The following is a 23,049-nucleotide window of genomic DNA, read 5'->3' as shown; positions in this document are numbered from 1 at the left end:
CATGCTTTTGTGTTGAGGCAAGAGCCTCCTTGAGCAGGAACAGGGGTAGCTAACTACTACTCCCAAGCAGGTACCGGTGAGGGTCATAACCTCACCGTACAGGTGCGTTAACAGCGCTGTGTATGCGGTGTAAATTGACTGTTTTTCAGCCATACGGACGCTAGAACCATTGGGAATAGTGCCCCACTGGCAGAGGACAGTTAGGGGACTGTTTGGGGCTGAAAACAGGGCAAAAACCAGTAAGTACAGCGTGCTGAATTTACTGTTTTTGGGCAGGAATTAGAGGGTTTATGTCAATGGAAGGGAGTTCCAGTAGGGGAATTGGTTTTGCGTGAGTTTTGGGGCTGTTATGCTGCCGAAATTTGGCCAAAACAGGTGGTATCTAGCTGAATACAGGTAAAGGATTCCCAGAACTCTACTTTGTAATTTACCCTCTCAAAATATAAAGAAATACCGAAAGGGGGCACCAATTTTGGGGCCTACAGGTTGTCGGCGTCTGCTCGAAGCATTCTAGCTTTCGAGGCATGTGTGTGCTTAAGTGTTAATTCCCCTCACAGGGTTCCTTTGCACGTTCTCTCTCTGTGTGTCTAAAGTAAAGAATTTTGGGTGAAAGCCAAAGCCTACCGCCCCACGGGCCGGTTTTAGACATTTTACCAAGGAGAGCTGGAGAGAGACAGTTATATATATATATATATATATATATATATATATATAGAGAGAGAGAGAGAGAGAGGGGGGGGGGGGGGGGGGGGGGGGGGGGGGGGGCTTCCCACGGTGGAAGGGGACGGGCTGAGTTATTAAGCTAGATCGACTTGAGTTTAAGCTGGTTTGGGATCAATTCCTCGGTGATCTAGAGCGTTCCTCCTTTGAGAAGGTGGGATTGTCGCAGTAGCTTCATCTGGTCTTCTTTTTCGTTGAAAGTGAGGATACATTGCTTAGCAGGTATTGCCTTGCTTGAGTCGTTTTAGCTCTGCCCGCACTCATACTACCACTATTGGCAATCTCACAGACCGAGCATTGGAGCTAGGGAGATCTAGACGACCGCGATTGAGGAGAGGAGCTACAAGGTATCGATGGAGACTACAGCAGAGGATTCGAGCCATACTTTCTCAAAGTCTAGAGTGTAGATGAGGATGGACCTCTACCATATCTTCTTTCTCTCTCGCCTCGCGCCCCCTCCCACCCCCCCCACCCCCCAAACCGCCTCTCTCATTGCTCTACACATTGTACTGGACACCTTTTGTATTAGCTGGCACATTCACACGGTCCGAGCTTGTAGTAGTTGTATTTTTTGTTTCAGTTCTTTTTGATTCCGGACATAGTATCAGATTCACTATGTTGTAACTGCTTGGTCTCAAAGGTCATTTTGGCCTTTTGAAGAAGTTAATAAATCATTTCATTTTCATCTCTCTCTCTCTCTCTCTCTCTCTCTCTCTCTCTCTCTCTCTCTCTCTCTCTCTCTCAGCTAGCTGCTTAGTTCACACCTAGTAATTTAGGATTCCATAGCATAGTATTTTTATTTTGTCAATATGTTACTTTTGCTACTCTGATTTTGTATCAGAACCACCACATTGTAACTTTTTGGTCTCATAGGTCACTTTGGCCTTTTAAAGACGTTAATATATTATTTCATTTCATTTCATTTCTCTCTCTCTCTCTCTCTCTCTCTCTCTCTCTCTCTCTCTCTCTCTCTCTCTCTCTCTCTCTCTCTCTCTCTCTCTCTCCTACTATTTTTATTTTTATATCACCCATTGTACCATTGTATCAACTCTCATCCCCCCGACCCCGCCCCACCCCCTTTTTGTTTTTAGCTGTACTTGGACATTGTACTAGATTCACCACTCGTAACTTTTTTGGTCTTATAGGTCAGCTTTCTGTAGACATTAATATATCATTCCATTTCTCTCTCTCTCCACATACAGAGGCAGATCACCACTTTTTCGAGAGGACTATTCGGGATGGCTCACCACAGGTTGCCAAGTCACAACCTCCTAGGGGCATCCTTCCTAATCGAGCCATCACCCTCCTAGGGGCATCCTTCCTAATCAAGCCATCCAACTTGGCGGCTTATGACGCCCAAGGGCTAGAAACAATCAAAATAAATCCTATAGGCATCAAGAGTGATGTCCTTAGCATCATAGGCAAAATGCAACGCCTGACCCAACGAAAATTTGAAGTAGGGAAACAGGTCAACAGCAATGCCTTGAAACATCAAGGAGTTTCGAAGTGCCAAATGGTCCACAGAACCCAAAATCTACCCAGTGAAAAAAGACTGACTGTAGAGACTGAAGCTCTACAAAAAGCCAAAACCGTCTGTGGAAAGTGGCGGAAGGAAAACGCAACCGAAGGCAGTTGACATCTGTCGAATGAAGGACCAAAAGCAACGACAACCCCACAATAGGTGCGGCATAGTCTCCTCAGCATCATGACATCTGAGACAATGAGAAGGCGCAATATGCCGAGCACGCAACAAGCTGCCAACAGGTAAAACTCTCACCAAGCAGTGCCACAAGAAAATACGTTTCTTCAACGGTAGATGATTCTGCCAGATACTAGCCAAGGTTCGCTTCCGCCACAAGGCTGATTTGGAGAGGGACCACAACTGATTACCAAGCCGCACAATCCATACATTAAAATGTAATAGAGCATAAACATTGGCAGTAGAAATGCAGTCCAGCCTCAAGTCAGAAGGCTTCTAATTTAAAAAAAGTGAGTACACATTCAAAGGAGGAATAGGAGAAAAATCAGCAAGCATCCTCTGAATCTCCCGCCAGAGAGAAGAGTAATGGTGCCCCAAGCGAAAGCGAATGCCGCGTCAGGAAATGAAAGAACATATCCAGTATCATCCACCACTTGATGCACCTGGTATATTCCTTTTCACGAAAGAAAATAGGCCTGGCAAGGAGACCGCTGAGCCAAAGTCAAGGAGCAAGCCTTGCTCCAATGCAAACTCTCCAGTCGAAGGGAACTGCCAAGAAGGTGTTGGCAACCATGCCATTGCATATGCGAGCTGACAACCTTCAAGCCCACAATGAGAGAAGAAGTAAAGGGGCATCTTGGAATGTGTCCTTCAAGCTGCCCAAAAATAACCTTCCAATATGTCGGCTACCAATGACCAAAGGATGGCGTAACAATATGCTCACGCATACACCATAAGTGTCCAGGGCTACTGCTGTTGCACCAAGATTGGTTACAATATAGCTTTACACACACACACACACACACACACACACACACACTTTTTTTTGTAAATCTGCTTTGATTAATTTACAAGTGGGAAACCTCAAAGCGAGGAAAACCCACAAAAAGAAAGGGATACAAAAAGCGGAGCACCTTGAGGCTCTGAAGGCTAGAAACAGTCAGAGTAAATCCTATAGGTATCAAGAGTGATGTCTCCACCGTCATAGGCAAAATGCAGCGCTTGACCAAGAGATAATTTGAAATAGGGAAAGGGGTCAACAGAAGTGCCTTGGAACATTAAGGAGTTCCTATGGTGCCAGATGGCCCACATAGTCCAAAATCTGACCCAGGTGAAGAACACCGCAAATTGAGATTGCGGTGACCGAAGTACCCCAAAAAGCCAAAATCGTCTGTGAAAAGAGCCGGAAGGAAAACACAGCCGAAGAGCAGTCGACACTTGCCGAATGAAGGCTCTGGAGTAACGATAACACCATAGTAAGTGTGGCACGGTCTCCTCAGCTTCAAGGCATCTGGGGCAGTGAGAAGGCACAATATGCCGAGCATGCAACACACTGCCAACAAGTAGAGCTCCCACCAAGCACCGCCACAAGAAAACACGTTCCTTCAAAGGCAGATGACTCTGCCAAATGCGAGATAATGTGTGTTGTCACCACAAGGATGACTCGGAAAGCGACCACAGCTGATTACCTTGATGCACAATCCATACGTCAGACTGAAGGATGGCATAGACACTGGCAGCTGAGATGCAATCCAATCTAGTAGTAGCCAGATTCCAATCAGAGAAGCGAGATTCCACATCCAGAGGAGGAATGGGTGAGTGAGCAGCAAGCATCCTTTGAATCTCCCGCCAGAGAGGAGAATAGTGAAGGCCCAACCGAAAGCGGGAGACAGCATCAACGAAAGAAAGAACATAACCCGAGTCATCAACCACCTGATGCACCTAACACATTCCTTTTTGGGAAAGAAAATACATAGGGCAAGGAGACAGTTGAACCAAAGTCGAAGCGAAAGCCCTGCTCCAATGCACACTCTCCAAGAGAAGAGAGCTACCCATAGAGGATTGTCGACCATCCCAAGCCAAATGCGAAGTGACAACCTTCCAATCAACAATTTGAGAAGAAGTAAAGGGACATCCAGGAATGTGTCCTTCAAGCTTCCCAAAAACAGCATCCCAATAAGTCGGTTTTCAATGACCAAAAGAAGGGGTGACATGTGCGTACACAAATGTGTGACCATGAGAGCCCAAGGTTGCTGCTGCTCCACCAAAACTGGCAACAACATAGCTTTTTGAGCCGGAAGATGATGTCTCAAGTCCAAAATATTTAACCCTCCAAGCCGCTTGGGAGGACACAGCTTGTCCATAGATAGAAGCCGAAGGCCCCTCTTGCTAGACAAGGTCCACCAAAAATGCTCTAAAATATTGGACACAACGGATTGCAAGCGCAAACGAGGCCAGGATAACAAAGGCAAGTAAAACTGCACATAAGCCACAAGGATGCATTGGACAATCCTGAGACGCACATGAAGTGGCCAGGTGGACAATTTCCAATAATTCAACTTGGAATGCAGACGTTGAGCACCCAATCCAGTTTCTGCATAGCCGATACATTCCAACCCAGTGGATAACCCAAATGGCGAACCAGAACATGTGGAGGAACAATCTCCCCAGGCCACAATATCTTATGCCAATCCACTCTTTTAGAGGCAATAGATTGGATTTGCAAAAGTTAACTTGATACCTGTAGCCAATCCAAACAAGTGAAGAGTATGCATAGTCTGCTGTACATCATCATAGTTATTACGAGTCATGAACAAAGAGTCATCCACATAAGCTTGACCAGCAAACTGCCGACTAGAAGGTAAAGTCAGGCCATGTAGCCTACCAGTGGAAGTCAAGGAATACAAATACATAAACAAGGGATGAGTAGCGATCGCATAAAGAAAGCACTCAAAGGACAACCCTGCCTTACCGACCGTTCCAAAGGCCAAGATTCTTTGAGAACCATCCAACAAGCCAACAGAAGTACTATGTGCATACAAGAAAAGCACGACACGGGATAGCCTAGGCCCAAAGCCAAATGTTGCATGGTATCCGCAATGTAATTCCAAAGAATAGTATCAAATGCCTTTTTAATGTCGACCTGCATGACCAAGACATCGTGTCGAGTATATTTTGCATATTCCATACCAATGATGACATTTGCGAGGTTATCAGTAATTTGCGTCTTGGAATGAAGCCGTATTGAGATTGATGCAAGCCTTCATGCAGAAAGCACTTCAATCGGTTAGTAAGCATTTTTGCCATTAATTTATATACCACAAGCATGAGTGTAATAGGCCGCCAATGTGAGAATTCTTCACACAATGCATGCTTAGGTATCAGCTTGAGCAAACCTTCTTTCCAAGAGGAGGGCAGTTCCTGTTGTTCCCAAGCTGTATTCATCATGAACAACAGAGGCAACTTCAAATAATCCTAGAAAGACAAGAAAAATTCCACAGAGAGACCATCTCAACCAGGAGCTCTCCATCGACCCAAATCAAGCAAGCTAGCATACAATTCGGACTCAGTGAAAACACCTTCCAAGTCTTGAGCCTGACACATCGAGAGAATGGGAGTAACATGCGATAGAAACATGTGACGCGCTTGGAGAGCTTCTCTCATGGTAGCCTCAAAAATCTTGCCATAATGAGAGTGTAGGGCTAGTGCTAGCTCTCGAAAAGTGGAGGCCCACTCCCTTGACGGTAATTTAACTCTCCGTATAGCTTGAGACTACCTCGAGTGATGCAAATGCTGGAAGAACTATTTAGAAGCACATCTTTTATCTGGAAAAGCCTGCTAACGAGCTTGAGTCTACCATTTGGCCAATTTCCTCTCATCATTGTGCCTTAACATAGCACGAGCAGAAAACAACTCAGTCATTGGAGCGTCAATAAGAGAAGAATGATTAGCCAAGTGCATTAATCGGCTACAAGCATCCTTTGCCTGATTAACCTGTTCCCTAGACGTGACAAATAATCCCTCCCATAATCTTGGATAGCCGATTGAACACGCATAACAAAACGGAACCAGGCTATGTCCATATCAACATACATCTAGGAGATCAAAGGCGGGATGATATCCGCAATTATAGCGCGAAAAGGCTCCTGCTTGAGATGAGCATTATTGACATGCAAAAGTCTCTTCTTGGGTAGACGATCATTGACATCAAAAGAGCCAAAACGAAGTTTCAAGCATACAGGAAAATGATCCGAGAGACACATAGCATAATCAATCCTCATCTCGCATACAAAGTCATCATACTGTTGCATGTGAAAAAGATACTAGCGATCCAGCTGAGCGCGATACATAGATTGAGCATTATACTGAAAAGTGAATCCTGGATCAGTCACATGCAAAAAGAGCCACAAATCAAGCCCATTACAGGTCGACATAAATTGGTGCCATGATTGCCGTTCCATATGAAGCATGTGAGAATGGCCAGTAGTATTATCCACAAAGTTTGGTGCATTATTAAAAACCCCGCAGAGAAAGGCATTCGAACGCCAACAATAAGAAGAGATAGCACTCCACAACCGTGCTCTATCTGCAGAAGCTATGTATACATATAATCCTCCAAATTTGAAAACTTCCCCATTAACAATACATTGAATGACCATCCATCTCCCAGACAGCAGGTCATTGAAAACCAAGGTCAAGAAGAGTTCATGTCGAACAAGCATAAGCACTTCAGAATAGCCAGTTGATCCTGCATAAGCTATCTAGTAGCCCGCAAAGTAAGAAGTCTGTCCTCCAAATTGGTGCTCTTGAAGAACCACAATGTCCGCTTCACATGTATGTACATAGTGCCAAGTAAACCCCCACTTGTCGTGATTGCATAACCCACCTACATTATAGGAGATGCAATTCAAAGAACTATGCATTCTATATGGTATATACAATGGGCGAGGAAACGGGAAAAGGGGAGAGAAAACTCAAGTACCAGTGCCCATCGACACATCCTTCCCAGCTGTAGGTGCCTGAGGACGTGGGTTAAGACCTGGACCCGGATGATTGAAAATAAAGGCACCTTGGAGAGGCGTCTCCTATAACAAGTTCCTTGTAAGAGCGAACCACCTTGTCCCAAGCTTCACCCAAAGAAGTGTTGTCATTACAAGGGATCTTTTTCTGAGCAACATTCTTCAACGGAGGCACATAATTACGAGAAGATGCCAGAACACGAGTTGTAGCAGCTTTGGCAGGTTTCTTCGGCACTATCCAAGTTTGAGAGGTCGAAACCTGTTCTTTTCCTTTGTCTTTAATATTTGGAGAAGCAGAAAGTGCAGACAATTGTAATTGTTTCCCTTTGCCTATAATCTCCCCAGCTGTCGGGGAGGAGGTTGAAGCTCCTTTGGTTTGAACCTCAATAGAAGATTTCGGAGGCGAGCGAGATTGAGGAGCAAGGATGGCTGAAGGTGAAACCGGCTCTTGGGGCGGTAGGCGTTGGCTTTCACCCAAAATTCTACTTTAGATACACACAAAGAGAACGTGCAAAGGAAACTTGCGACTGGAATTAACACTAAAGCACACACACGGCTCAGAAGCTATAATGCTCCGAGCAGACGTCGACAACCTGTAGGCCCCAAAATTGGCGCCCCTTTCGGTATTTCTTTATTCTTTAACAGAGGGAATATAACCTGTAATTTCCTACGAGCTGTCCCACATCATTCGGGCTGAAATACACCTGTTCTGGCCCGATTTCAGCAACATAGCTGTACTAGGACGCTTCACGGTCAGTATCCCCACGCAATAGATGACTTTCCCGACGCATACGGACACTTTGCAAAACCTGGCGAGAATCTGCAGCACACTGAATTCTCTGTTTTCTGCCTCGAAAATGTGCCAGTTCACCTCTACTGCGGTCCACTTGCGTCCCCGAACCTCCTAGGGGATATTAGGGACCGTTCAGGGCCGAAACCCTAAACCTGCAAAAATACACAGCAGGCTGTAATTCCCTGTTTTGGGCTCCGTTTCCCCTCCCGGTCACATCCGTAGTAAGTCCTCAAGCTCCCGCACCCGTAGGGCTACTTGCCCTTTGAATCGGACGAGATTTGTCACGTGAAACCTCTCCGAATTCACCTGTACGTGCGGGGGAGTAGGCACTAGCTAATCCAGTACCTGTGCAAGAGGCTCTTGCCTCAGCAATCGCACATGAACCCACACAACTGTACATTAGTCAAATGAAAAGCCCTCTTGTGGGGCATCACATAATTGCACGCAGGGGAGAGAGAGAGCAGTGTGTAGTGTGCAGGTCATCACTCCTAGCACCACACTGTACATAGAGGGAAAGCAAGCACTCCATAGCTCTTAACCTGTGACAAGAAACTCAAAAACGAGCCTCCCAGCTATATATTCAGCGCTACCTCTTCTTTGCAATGTGAAAGTTCACTAAAATGTGCCACTTGGCATGATTACATGTATTTTCCCGTTTCGGGGTTGCCGCCTAAAAATCACTCGACTGGTTGCTCAGTTGACTTCGCGGCAAAGTTGTAAAATGTTCCCCTAGTTATACCGGAGGTAATGACGCGAACACATTTCACGGCCCAAAATAGCAGTTCCCTAAATTTTAGGAGATGCTTCCATTGGGCTTCCACTGGTCTTCTGACCATCTATCCTCATTGGGACCGCATCCAAAAGTGCAATGTGGCCCAACTGTCGGATACTTTCAGTTGGTAGTCCCACCTTGACTTTATGCCTTTATTGAGTTCACTTCCTAGTATCCACCAACTTGCGAAGTGCGACGGGGGGCTTACTATACGAATTCCAGTGTCGACCACTTCCCATCTGCGGGTGAAACTACCGTTCACATTGGCCATACAATGTCCGACCGTTTGCTACTTCAAAAAGAGGGTCTCAAAAATTAAACAAAAAGGTTAGCAGTTGCCACGTCCTTGTGACATAGTTAACAACTGCCACGTCCCCGTGACAGAAGGAGGTGGTTGCAGATTTGGTTCCGGACATTCGGACTGCATATGATCAAATTTGCCACAATGGAAGCAAGAATTTGCAAACTTGCTCCATTTAATCTTAAATGGACGCTTTCCAACCACTACATCCCCAAAATCGATCGAAATACCTGCTAGTGTGGGGATATCCGTGTCCCACAGAATACAAAAACGGTTTGTGTTGGCGTCCAGCTTAGGAGGGCAAATGACTGCTCAGCTGACGCGAAGTGCGAGGAAAGTCGACCACCTCAACCAAAACGGGACACTTGTGACGAATGAGACTCTGATAGTCCTTGGTAAGAGCCCAGGGCAGCACATGAGTCATCTGCGTATTGAAAAAAGAGAAGACATTTCAAGCAGAGCATCTCGAGCATCCATGTTGGCCAACAAGACTTCATAGAACCCTCGCGCGCCAAAGTAAACCCCTCGGACTGCTTGCCATTTGAGTAGGAAATCAACCCATTGGCCTACATCCTGAGCCGTAGGCATTCTACCCGGGAAAAAAAGAATCACCGCGTTAAGTGCATATTGAGCAACAGGATCCATAAGCTCCTGTATAGGGATGCGCACTTCCATGACGGGAGCGGACCCTTCCCACGCTTGACTACATTCTCGAAGTCCTCATGCAAACATTCTTTGATAAGGCTTAAAGCATCCATATCCGAAGATTCCATGGCTTTCCGGCGCTTATATATACACTGATCAGTCGAATCCATGTGAAGCTCACACACACACACACACACACAATTTTTTGGGAGGTTTTTGAAATTTGACTGCTATAGACACAGACCGACACACACAGGCTAGCTGTACAGAAATACTCCCACCTTTCTCTCTCACACAAAACGACGGAAGGACCGCATGTAGGCGAAATCAAACTTCAACCACCGATGCAGTGTGAAGGGCCTGCAAAGGGTAGATGTTGTGCAGAACAGAGTCGCGCGATAGACGGGGGGCAGAAGGATTCACCACACCCAAATCCCCCACGAGCATACACGCACACACACACGACATAGACACACACACATGCAGGCTCGCTGTACAGAAACGCTGCCGCTGGAGAACTTTTGGCCCCTCACACACACCACACACACAGTAAATCTAACCCACACTAAAGGTATCACAGACTGCACGTAAAACACCTGTAGGTCTACAACCACGCAGGGGTACCCAACTGTCTTTTGCAGCAGGAGGTGCCGAGTCGGAACAGAAGGGTGCAAACGCTGCCACACAGCTAGGCACTTGCAGACAGCAAGATCGCACTGGTAAGTACGCGCAGGCAGGATTGAGCACTCTGAGGACAAAACTGCTACGCAGATGATGATCAACCCACAGGGGTGCAGGCTGAGCAGGGCCTAGGGTACAGGTCGCACAGCAACACAGGTCACGCAGTCTCCCTCTCTTGCACTGACACACCTCTCTCTCTCTCTCTCGCACACACGCGCGCCCACACACACACACACGCGCGCGCGCACGCACATTCATCCCCACAGATACACACCACACACACATGCACCATATTCCACACACATCACATACACATCCTCCCCGCACCCCCACCCCACCCCCCACAGACACACACAAACTCTCACACAATAGACACCTATGAGGGTACGGCATTGAAAAAACCCTCACCCAGGCATGACGAAGAACGCCACGAAGGAGGAGGTGGCAAAGCTTGAGGACAAGATGACCACCTCCATCAAGGACACCAAGAAGACAATCGACTCCACCCTCAACACCATCATCAACCAGCTATCAAAGCTTGAAAAAGAGGTCAAAGCATTGACCAAGGAGGAGGAGGAATGGAGAAAAGAGAAGGAGATTTTGGAGAAAGAAAGGCAACCCAAGAGGAGTGGAAGGAGGAGAAAGAGGAGATGCGGGACCAAATGGCCATTCTCAAGCAGAGTTACCAGGGAATGCCCCTACTAGGGCCTGGCACGCCGGAACGGCGTTCCGGTCGGCTGCAGGTGCCCGGAACGACAAGGCGTTCAGACAGACCAGGCATCACCGAAACGGCAGGGGGGGACAGGGCGGAAACGGCCCGGAACGTCTCGGAATGGCCCGGAACGGCAGCAATGGTAAGAAAGCATAAAGAGGCAGATTTCGGGTGTGTGTGTTTCCTTATAAATTGCTTCCCCCTCACCCCTTTCCTTCACAAATGCAACAAGCCTCAAGGCTCTCTGGAGCTAGGGAGATCTAGACGGCCCCGAGGGAGGAGAGGAGCTACACAATTTCGAAGGAGGCTATGGCAAAGGATTCAAGCCATACTCTTTCGTCGTCCATAGTGCAGATGAAGATGGATCTCTACTCCCCTCCCATATTGTCTTCACATTGTACTGCTTAGTTTAGGATCCCGCAGTATTTATATTTTGTTATTCTAGTTTAATTTATTTTGTTAATCTGACTTTGTATCAGATACACCGCTGGTCTCATAGGTCACTTTGGCCTTTTGAAGACGTTAATATAACATTTCATTTCATTTCATTTCTCTCTTCCTTGCTCTCAAGCTCTACCTCACGCTCGGGCCTCAAGCTCTCAAGCTCTCTCTCGGGCTTGCCCTCAACTTTCAAGCCTTCAAGCTCTCTCTCCCTCAACTTTCAAGCCTTCAAGCTCTCTCTCCCTTGGTCTCAAGAAGTGAAGCCTCTCTCAAGCTCTCTATCTCAAGCATGCACTCTGGCTATTGTGAATGTACTATGGCCGTGCATCACCACACGATGCAATCAAGCCATAATAGGGTGGAATGGTCTTCAAATCATGTTTTTTGTGAGTATTAGAGTCAAAGGACTCTAATACTACTTGTATTCAAACACATAACGCTAAAAAATGCATTATTTGGGTGTTTTTTATGCCTCTCGTTCCGCGCCGTTCCCCGTTCCGCAGGGAAGCCCGTCGCCGTTCCCGTTCCGCGTTCGGGTAACTATGTTCTCAAGGCTTCAATGGCATCCCTTACCCCCGAGGAGGCACAAAGGAGGCCATCAAAGAGGAGGTCACCGAAGCTGTCACGACGAACATTGATGGGAAACTAGAGGCCACCAAAGAGGGCTGAGTAGAGGTGATCAAGAAGAACATCAAAAGGGGCACACAAAGAAGAGATTATCCTCGTGCACACCACCCTCAAAGAGGAGAAGATGCAACATGCCCACCATCTCCGCATACAAGTTACCAGCATAGTAGAGGAGGAGGGATCCACACCAGAACAAGATGGCAGAGAGCCATGTACCAAACTCGGGTACAAAGAAGAAGAGGCAACCCCCTGCACCAAGGCATGGAGAGCCAGCAAAGACCTAACCAAGAAGAGGTTTTAAGAGTGATCATTCTATTCACATAAGGGACAAGGTAGTAGCTACTTTGGGACAAGTGGACTCTACTGCAGATTTTAAACTTACCGAATGTATATGAAGGTAACAGTTAACCACGAGTAAGTGAACTTTGTAATGAGTCCTGATACGATTGAGGCTCCAATCATCTTAAGGGAGGAGAGAATCCACTGTTTGAAAGGAAGGCCTGATTTCAAACAATCAAAATCACTCAGGTTGATGCATGTGTAATGTAAAGCATTGTCATTCACTATTAAAAAATCTGGCTGTTACCTTGGAGCTTATTAGAAAGAAGTATCAACAGTGCTAACACCGAAAACCCATTGGCAAAAATTGTTGCGAGAACCTGGATCATCACACAAACTTATCCATGCTTGATCCAAGAGTTGGCGACTGATTTCAGAAAAGAGCGGTAATCCAAACTCAAAAACGAGCGGCAGTGGCAAGAAATTGGAACTTTCAACCTACCAGGCCAACAGGACCAATGTGCACTAGCTTCCAATCAAGTATAGCATTGATAAAAAGGGCAATCATATTTATCCAACATGGTATATATCCCTCGCCAAGAGCATAGAAAAGTTGAGTTAGTAGATCTCGAGCTAAGGATGCAAATGACCCCGCAACATCTGGACCAAACAATGATATGTTAAATCATTTGAACTCGAGTTTTATTCTTCGTAAATCAAATGAAATTTCATTTAGCTTTCTTACAGCATGCCACTAAAGAGGAGACCAGGATAGATGCAGATGAATCAAAGGCTGAGCGTTGCAATGCAACCTCTACCAATGGCTTGGATAAAGATAAAACCACAGCTGTAATTGGCAAGGTCGCTGCCTAACATCAGACACAAACAAGGAAACACACTTAGTCGCTGCGTACCATCAGACACAAACAAGGAAACACACTTATGCTAGCAGTTCCTATACAGAGACATTACAGGTAGAAGATGCTACAGAAAATCTTACCAGTAAAACGAGAAGACCTTCACCAACCCTGCTCTTCAGTTCTGCCCTCTTTGACGGCTGGTAGGACAGAAAAACAGAACATATAATATTGAGATAAGCACAAGAAAAGGTGAAAAGAAAATTGAAGTACATTTGCATACAGTACCTCCAAAAGCCTGGCAAAGAGAGATGACATTGGTAATAGGATTGCGCTTGAAAGAATTCCTAGGGGAGCCATGACCATAAGATAGGCATCTAGAAAAAACAGAACTGCGTTTAAAACTTCGATCACATGTATCATCTGCTCCTAATATACAATAATGAAGAGTTAAGTTCCACACACATGGAACATAAGTCCCACACAATCGCTCTTTGTGGTGTTGAGCAATTCCCAATGGGCTCATCTAACAAAGAAAACAAATAGACAGTAAAAATGTGGACTATGTGATTTGATGTGAACCCCCTCTGGCTTTAAAAGAGTATGAGGATAAGACAAAACAAACAAAGATTTGTCCATGGCTGTGCATCTTCTCCAGCCTGCCTCTACAAGTTCCTTTCACTTAGGCAGAAGCTGGTAAAGGCACAGCTCATGTGGCCATGGCTGAAAGAACTCAAGTTAATTAGCTCATACCTTCTAAATATTGAGGGCAGGGAAAACAGCAACTAGTTGGTGGAGATGACTCGAGTTCTGAGTTTACTTAGGAGAGTGGAATTGGCCTTATAAAAGTCAACCACATATTCCATGAGACCTCACTTATCAAAAACCAAAGGCCCATCATTTTTGGGGGCAAAAAAGATGACGGGAATGGTGAGAGAGGTTGCAGTGCGGGTCGACCTGCAAGTTTGAGGTCGGTGATGGACCGACAATTGTGTAGCACGCTACAGAGTCACTTGCATGGGACAGGCAGTTAGAGTTGGTCTTGGGTTCACACTAGGTGGACTCTTGCCTAGGCAATGACACGTGGCAGACACAAGGAGTGGTGGTCTCGAGGACACCGTGGCCAGTTCACTCCCACCGCAGTTCGGAGATAGGCACAGCTGGATTGTCAAAGATATTTGTGGTAGCTGTTGGCTGCCCTTTATGGTTGTACATATGCTCGGTTGGGTTGGGTCGTTGTACGCTTCCTAGATAGTCTTATGAGTCACTAAGTCTAGAGCCTTGGGTTCAGTCTGGCACTAGCACATCTGCACTCTCCCTACACAATTAGAGCCTTGGCACCCCCATTGTACCCGTGAGTCCTGGGCTTGGAGCTGAGTGTGTTGCATAGACCCATCAGTAACTCGTCATCGACATCATCGTCATCGACATAAACCCATCAGTATCTCGTCGTCGACATCATCGTCATCGACATAGACCCATCAAGAACCCCGTAGTTGACATCATCGTCGTCGACATAGAACCCATTAGTACCTCGTCGTCATTGTCGTTGTCAACACAAAACCCACTAGTACCTCATTACCCATCAGTAGCATCAGTACCCATTAGCATCAATATCTCAGCATTTAGTCATTGTATCAACATTGTGCAAGAATAAAGAAAGTACTTGCTCTGTCAACAGAGCAAGGGGGCCCTTGAGGGTTTGGGACCTGACATTCGGTGTCATCTCTTTTCTCTCTCCCCCTTTCCAATATTCTCTTCAGGCACCCTCGCTGTCTCCTACACGGGTGGAGATCACTAGACTCATTCGTCACGACCTGATCCAGCTCGACACCAGGAGGACATGGATAGAGCCGCCTCAGGAGTTGAGCACGAAGATGGCTTTCTATAGAGAGCATCTTCTCCACCTCACAGGAGATGGGTTTGTGATTCGACCCAGCTACATGGACACACATATGTCTCATGGTTTGCGTTGTGCCATTGGTCAGATACGCACATCCTCACATCAGCTCGAGATTGAGACTGGTAGATTCAGAGGGATACCAGCAAACAGCAGGATATGCCGATTATGCCAGAGAGAGCCAGAGACAGAGTTGCACTACATATGTCATTGCACAGTGTTCTATGAGATACGGGGGCGTTTCCACTGCTTATTCAGAGAGGGTTTTGGTCCTCTATCTAGGGTCATGAGTTATGAGGATCAGAGATGTCTTGGACTATATCTACTTGAGTTACACAGGTATAGAGACACTTTACTGGGGAGAGCTAGAGAGAGGCAGTCCCAGAGACACATTACAGATTTCTTTTCACTAGATATGGGACAGCCAGAGGAGCAGCCACCACTGCAGAGCTCGTCCCACACTCATTCGACCACTACTGGCACTCTCATCGACCGAGCATTGGAGCTACAGCGATACAGACGACCGCGACTGAGGAGAGGAGCTACACAGCATCGACGGAGACTACAACAGAAGATTCGAGCCATACTCTCTCGACATCCAGAGTGCAGATGAGGATGGATCCTCACCATTTCTTCCATCTTTGTTTCACACACTGTTACATCCAGTTTACCGGGTACCTATTGTATCAGCTGCTACACCCACGTAGTTTTAGATTGTAGTAGTAGTAGTAGTATTTTGTTCCACTTCTAGTTCTTTTCTAGTTCTTTTGTGCCCAAACATGGTATTAGATTCACTATTTTGTAACTGATTGGTCTCATAGGTCATTTTGGCCTTTTGAAGACGTTAATATAACATTTCATTTCATTTCATTTTCTCTCTCTTGTGTCTCTCTCTTCCTTTCAGTTCAATTCAATCTTTCAAGTGAAGTAAAGTGTCCCTTGTGTTTGTGCGGGGGACTAGATCTGAGCTAAATCCTTAAACACTTCAGCTGCACATAACATTGGTATCAAAGCTTTGTGCGTGCTTTGGCTTCGCGAAGTCAAGGGAAGAAGAACCCAAGGACCATCAAGAACCCAAGGAACCTCTCATGGTTTTTTTTCCTGAAAGAATCTTCGAGTCCCAATCATGGACTTATTAGATCCCATCTGCATTGCTATGCCTTTGAAGGAAGATTGACATCGATACACAAGAACCCAGATCTTGAGTACTAGTATCTACTTGCCTCTTATGCGGATATGGAAGTTGGAGACAGGATCCCTGACACTCTTCTGCATTCGCATTCGCATGTAGCGTGTATCCACTTTCGTCGACAAGAAACCCTTGGAAATACCTTCGAGCACCCTTACCTTTCAGCTTCACCCGCAATGTTTTCACGACAAGACTATTTGAGTGGTCGTACTTGCTCGCAAGGAAGAATCAACAGGAAGGTTGGTATGCTGCCACTGTAGTAGAGCTACCTGGTAACTCGATTGGTCGGTGTTTACATCGTAGCACATCTACATCCGTAGTATCCACCCATTTGGAGGAGTTCTCATCAGTTATGTATCTACATGCATTAGAAGCAATCAGCATTAGAAGTACAGCAAGAATCTAGATAGAAGTTCGACAATTTTGCCTCACCTTCAACAGGGGGGGATGTCAGGTGTGCAATTCACTTGCGCTGTGGACATGCTTCTGCTACAGTCTAGCATGAGTCTTAGCTTAGGACTGAGCCTGGCAATTTGTGAGCCTCTAGCAGGACGTGCTCGTCCAAGCCGATCAATAGATTGCATACGCTCTCTTGCACAAAGCAGTCAGCATACATACATGCATTTTTACCGCGTAAACCGCCTTTTATTTGGACACTTAATTAATAAGTGACTTTTACCAAATTAATAAAATCGTGGGCTGCCTATTAGCCTGCTGAACCCAGCCTTTGGTGGGTATATAGGCAGCCAGGGGGCAACGTTTGTAGAGCACGAAGCGGGAGAAGCAAGTCCAGCCTTTCCCTCAGATTTCCTCAGCGCTTCCAGCCATGATGACCTGCGTTTTCATCCCTCCATGATCAGCGTTTTCAGCCCAAGAAACCAGTGCTTTCAGCCAGGAAACCAGCATTTTTGGCCCAAGGCGGCCGGCATTTCCAGCCTTCGGTCGCCAACAGATTCAGCCTAGCCTCGTCGTGGTTGCAGACCCCTTACCATCGACACCGCTAGCAGTTCTAGCATTCAGCCACAGACCCGTCGTCGTCATCGACATAGTACCCAAGCACCTAGTACCCCTTGTGCCTTGGCTTGACATAAGGATCCACAGACCCGTCAAGAACCTCGTCGCCGTCATCATGGTCGTCGACACAGATCCACGGATCCGGCAAGAACCTCATCGTCGTTGACATAGATCCACAGTACCTCGTCGTCGACATAGACCCCACAGTACCTCGTCGTCGACAGCATCGTCGTCAACAGAGACCCATCAGTACCTCCTCGTCAACATCGTCTTCGTCAACATAGACCCATCAAGAACCCCGTCGTCGACATAGAACCCATCAGTACCTCGTCGTTGTCGTCATCGTCGTCAACACATAACCCACGAGTGCCTCAGTACCCATTGGTAGCATCAGTACCCATTAGCATCAGCATCTCAGCATTTAGTCATTGTATCAGCATTGTGCAAGAATAAAGAAAGTACTTGCTCTGGCAACAGAGCAAGGGGGCCCTTGAGGGTTTGGGACCCGACATTCGGTGTCGTCTCTTTTCTATGTTCTTGTGTCTCTCTCTTTCATTCAATTCATTTCAGTCTTTCAAGAGAAGTAAATTGTCCCTTGTGTTTGTGCAGAGTACTAGATCCGAGCTAAATCCTTAAACACTTTTGTTGCACCCACATGCACAGGACAAGCAGTTAGTTACAATTAGTCTGGAGTTCACACTGGATAGACTCTCGCCTGGGCAGTGACACATGGCATTCATATGGGTGGTGGTCTAATGGACACCGTGGCCAGACCACCACCACCACAGTTTGGAGATAGACGAAGTTGGACTAGGATATTTTGCTAGCCATGGAGGCTCTTTAATGATTGTGCATATGAGTGATTGGTGCTAGTCATCAGACGCTTCATCTACTTTCTATGGTCTAGCGTCTTGAGTCTTGTGTCTAGCACCACACATCTACACCTGCCTTGCACATTGGAGCCTCAACACCCCCATTGTGCCTGTGAATCCTGGGCTTGGTGCTGAGTGTGTTGCCAACCAGAGTCTGTACTGGTTCTATGAGTTAGCCAAATTCCATGGTGTTTTAAGTTGCCAATTCCATTGCTATGTCGCGTTTTCTTTCTATTGGAGTGAGGTTCCACAGATATTGCACTAAGAAGTACCCAGAGTAGGAAGCACTACACACTTTTCCTGCTATAATGGAAAGATGTGTGCACTTTAAGCCACCCAATGCACCAAAAAAGAAAGATCCATATCATCTTCGTTTATAGATAAAATTCTTGATGATGTGGGTGCTTTTGAGTGTTAATATTTGTGAAGGATTTTAAGGTTGTTTTCAATAGAATACTGCTATGAAGTCTACCAGAAAACAGCTTTTTTCCCAAGAAAAGATCCTTCAATTAGTTAATGAAACTGCCCATGGGGCTAGAACCACCTCTACTAGAGAGGGCTACAACAATCTGTAGCGCAGATAGTGTGTCGTGCTCTCTACACTGGGTGCTCCTCAAAGCAATGTGCGTGACAATCTCACTCAAAACATACTGAAAACAGGAAACAATAGACAACAACTGAGCTCACAAAGACACAACAGCAACAGTAAACCACAACAAACGACTCGACTATCTCAAAGAACTGATACAGACTCTAGCGTGGCAGCACACTCAGCTCCAACCCAGGACTCTCAGGTACAATGGTGTGTCGTGCTCTCTACACTGGGTGCTCCTCAGTGCAATGTGCGTGACAATCTCACTCAAAACATACTGAAAACAGGAAACAATAGACAACAACTGAGCTCACAGAGACACAACAGCAGCAGTAGACCACAACAAACGACTCGACTATCTCAAAGAACTGATACAGACTCTAGCGTGGCAGCACACTCAGCTCCAGCCCAGGACTCTCAGGTACAATGGGGTGTCGAGGCTCAGATGTGCAGGGATGGTGAAGACGTGATGTGTATATAGACTCACTCTAGAAGACTACATCAAGATGATCCTGACCAAACCGCTACTACTCATATTTACAACCATAAAGAGCCACCAACGGCTCATAAATGACAGCATCTAAGTCTATCTCCACTGAGTGGCGGTGGTGACCTAGCCACGATGTCCACTAAACCACCCTATCCCTCATAAATGACAGCATCTAAGTCTATCTCCACTGAGTGGCGGTGGTGACCTGGCCACAATGTCCACTAAACCACCGTATTCCTGCCACGTGTCACTGCCCAGCGAGTCCGTCCAATGTGAACCGACTAGACCAAAGACCAACTGTAAAGTCCAAATTGTACTAATTGTCCTGTGGAAGTGACACTGTAGCCTGCTATAGGTTGCCCGCCATAAGACCGCTCACCGTCTTGGTGAGAGGAAGACTGAAAAACTGTGAATGAAAACCACTAGATACTGCATATGTACAATGGTGAGCTCCTGAATCTGTCATCCAAGAGATAGAGTGCTGGCCACTGCTGCACCCGAAGTATCAGCCTCTAGAGGTGGAGCCATCAAATCGATGGGAAAACTCTGTACTCTATGAGTGCTATCCACAAACCGACTCTCAGCGAAAGGAGCAGCCACCTGCTGCTCGGCGGATGGGAGTACCTGGCTTCAAGTGTACTGAGGCCGCCGATTCGCACACCCATGTCGATGTGCGCCTGCGAAGCCATCACAAGGAGCCGTCTGTGAGGATGACATGTGCGGTAAGGAGCTAAAGGTGCCAGGCTTCTGAAATCCCTGAGGGTAGTAGTCAAACTGCTGCTGTGAAGCTGCACCTCCCCCAAACTGTCGATGACTGTACTCACCATATTCCATAGACGGCTGTACTGATCTAGCTGGACGAACCCACCCATACCCCATGGTAGCCTGAGGCTGCTGCTGAAACTGCATGTCCCCTTGGACTAGCATGTCCCGAAATCCTTGCAGTTGAGCTTTGAGATCATCAACTATCTGTGACTTTACGTGCAGAGCCTGACGCAAGGCAAAAATTGTAGCATCTCTATCAACAATGGCACTCTTTGCAACTCGCAAGTAGCCTTCCATGGCCGCATATGTGGCCGAGTGCTTCTGGTGGGTGGCTGCTAATTTCTCTGCACCAAGTTCAATCATTGCTATGGCATTTCTTGACTCTTGCAAGTTTCCTTCATAGATTTTGAATGACGACGTAGAGTCGCCTCCACTAGAAGAAGCGGTAGTAGCACCTGGAGATGTAGAGTGCCCATGAGGCACTCCAGTTGATGCCGGGGTGACAGTAGTAGCAGGGTGTCCCAGAGGCACTACAGTGGTCGGGGTGACAGTGGTAGCAGGTTCAGTGGGTGAGCTAGAGATGGGAGAGAATGACGAGGGTACCACAGGTGCTATCGAGAACTACTTCGAAGTCGAATTCCAAGTTTATCAGTAGTCACCTCCAGACTCTTCCTGCAACTTGGGGTGCGCATGATGATCCGTGATGATAGTGAAGTGAACCCCTAACAAGTAATGACGAAACTTTTGTAAAGAATACACCATAGCCAAACCTTCCCTTTCTGTGATGCTGTAGTTGCGCTCTGCTTTGGTGAGCAGGCGACTTGCATGATGAACACGGCGATCCAAGTTGTACTCCTTACTAGGTTGAGTCAACACAGCACCCACAGCCAGTTGACTCGCATCAGTATGCACATGAAAAGGGAGAGACCAATCTGGAGCCACTAAAATAGGTGCTTCAGTGAGGCTTTTTTTGAGGTATGCAAATGCTTCAGCCTCACGTTTTGACCATTGAAAGGGTACAATAGCACTAGTCAATCGAGTCAAAGGTTGAGCCAGTTTTGCATACATTCGTATAAACCTGCGATGATAGCCTGTGTGGCCTACAAAGCTCCGAACACCTTTCGCGTTGATGGGAGGTGGTAACTTCAAGATGGCCATGATCTTCTTTGGGTCAGGTATTAAACCTTTGGCAGACACCACATGGCCTAGAAGTCTCCTCTGGCTGGAGCACCATGTTGGCCAACTCATCCAAAACCTTCTCCTGGTAGTCACCCGGCCTGAATGCTGCACAGAACTGTTGTCTTAAGGCTGCCCAAGTTGCAAAATGGTTCTCTGCAAACTGCCTCTACCATTTGTCTGCTAAGCCATCCAAGGTAGATGGAAAGAGTACCAAATAAGCATCTTCTCTATTAAGACCACGACCCCTACAGAGAGATACAAACCTCCTTGCATGGTCGTCAGCATCTTCTGAAGAGAGTCCTTTGAAGGTAGGAAACTTGATGTTTACCTTGGCCAAAACACTAGCTAACGCCTCCATGGCCCCTTGCTCAGGAGCCTGTTGCTCAATAGCTTGCTGTAACAGAATAGGAGAGAGCTTTACTGGGGAAGGTGATCTGGAAGATGTGGAACCGGATGGAGGAATGGGTGATGTCGTATGTGGAGGTATGGGTGATGAGGTTGATGGACTTCTACTAGGTACCAAGGGTCGTCTTCTGTCGTAGTACTTCAGAGGACTCAGTAGTGCGCTTTGACGCTCGACTGACCGCCTTGTATGTGTCATCCAGCGATCACCAATCCAACCAAGCTTACCAAGCTTTGGGTAAGAAAACCTTAAACTGGTTGAAGACAGGTCTAGACTCTAGTAGACCCAGCCTGGACCAGGGACGAGGAGGGACTAGACCAGGGACAAGGAAGGACTAGATCCGGACGAGAGCTAATTGGACCAGGGCAGAGAGACCATACCAGTTGGACGAGGACAAGAGAGAACGAGGGCGAGAGAAGACCAGACCAGCAGGCTATACAGTGCAAGGTAAAGTAGACGAAGCTAGATAAACCTAACTAGCTTCAAGATTTGTACCTTACAGAGAGTGAGACTTCAGTTGAGGTCCCACCGTGATCGCCAAAATGAGAGCACCTGTAGCGCAGATAGTGTGTCATGCTCTCTACAGTGGGTGCTCCTCAATGCAATGTGCGCGACAATCTCACTCAAAACAGACTGAAAGAAAGAAACAATAGACAACAACTGAGCTCACAGAGACACGGCAGCAGCAAACCACAACAAATGACTCGACTATCTCAAAGAACTAATACAGACTCTGGCGTGGCAGCACACTCAGCTCGAGTCCAGGACTCTCAGGTACAATGGGGTATCGAGGCTCATATGTGCAGGGATGGTGAAGACGTGCTGTGTATAGACTCTCTGCTCTAGACGACGACGCTGGACCAGATATGAAGAAGATGATACCCATGACCCAACAGCTACTACTCATATATACAACCATAAGAGCCACCAACGGCTCATAAATGTCAGCCATCTAAGTCTATCCCGAAACTGAGTGGTGGTGACCTGGCCACGATGTCCACTAGACCACCGTCCGTATCCCTACCACGTGTCACTGTCCAGCCCAGAGAGTCTATTCAATGTGAACCAGACCAGACCAACTGTACTAACTGTGTGTCCTATGAAAGTGACACTGTAGCCCTGCTACAGATTGCCCGCCACAAAACCACTCACCGTCTCGGTGAGAGAACTACTGAAACTGCTAGAAGACTGAACTGCGATAATAAATGACGATTGTACTGTCATGGTGAAAAGACTGTCAATCATCATCCCAGAGAAAGAGTAGTCGCTATAACTGCACCGGAAGGATCAGTGTCCTGGCCACGGTGTCCACTAGACCA

The 23,049-nt window shown here is 46.8% G+C and overlaps 1 protein-coding gene across 5 annotated transcripts in view; it reads right to left on the bottom strand.

The window, feature by feature from the left end:
- LOC147464337 (uncharacterized) overlaps positions 1-23,049 on the bottom strand; it is a 163,653-nt gene that overhangs the window by 23,485 nt on the left and 117,119 nt on the right. For all 5 annotated transcript variants that reach the window (XM_086514216.1, XM_086514226.1, XM_086514203.1 and 2 more), the window contains 6 exons: positions 13,615-13,703; positions 13,470-13,526; positions 13,215-13,338; positions 12,972-13,129; positions 12,777-12,849; positions 12,573-12,690 (listed from right to left, as the gene is read on the bottom strand). In XM_086514216.1, coding sequence (XP_086370342.1) covers positions 12,573-12,690; positions 12,777-12,849; positions 12,972-13,129; positions 13,215-13,338; positions 13,470-13,526; positions 13,615-13,703 — 619 coding nt within the window. The remainder of the gene's footprint in view (positions 1-12,572; positions 12,691-12,776; positions 12,850-12,971; positions 13,130-13,214; positions 13,339-13,469; positions 13,527-13,614; positions 13,704-23,049) is intronic.

This window comes from Adiantum capillus-veneris, chromosome 1 (genome assembly GCF_014529385.1).
Source record: "Adiantum capillus-veneris isolate H3 chromosome 1, ASM1452938v2, whole genome shotgun sequence".
Taxonomy (NCBI): domain Eukaryota; kingdom Viridiplantae; phylum Streptophyta; class Polypodiopsida; order Polypodiales; family Pteridaceae; genus Adiantum; species Adiantum capillus-veneris.
The sequence above is the reverse complement of the archived record's forward strand: the minus strand, read 5'-3'. Positions and strand labels throughout refer to the sequence as shown.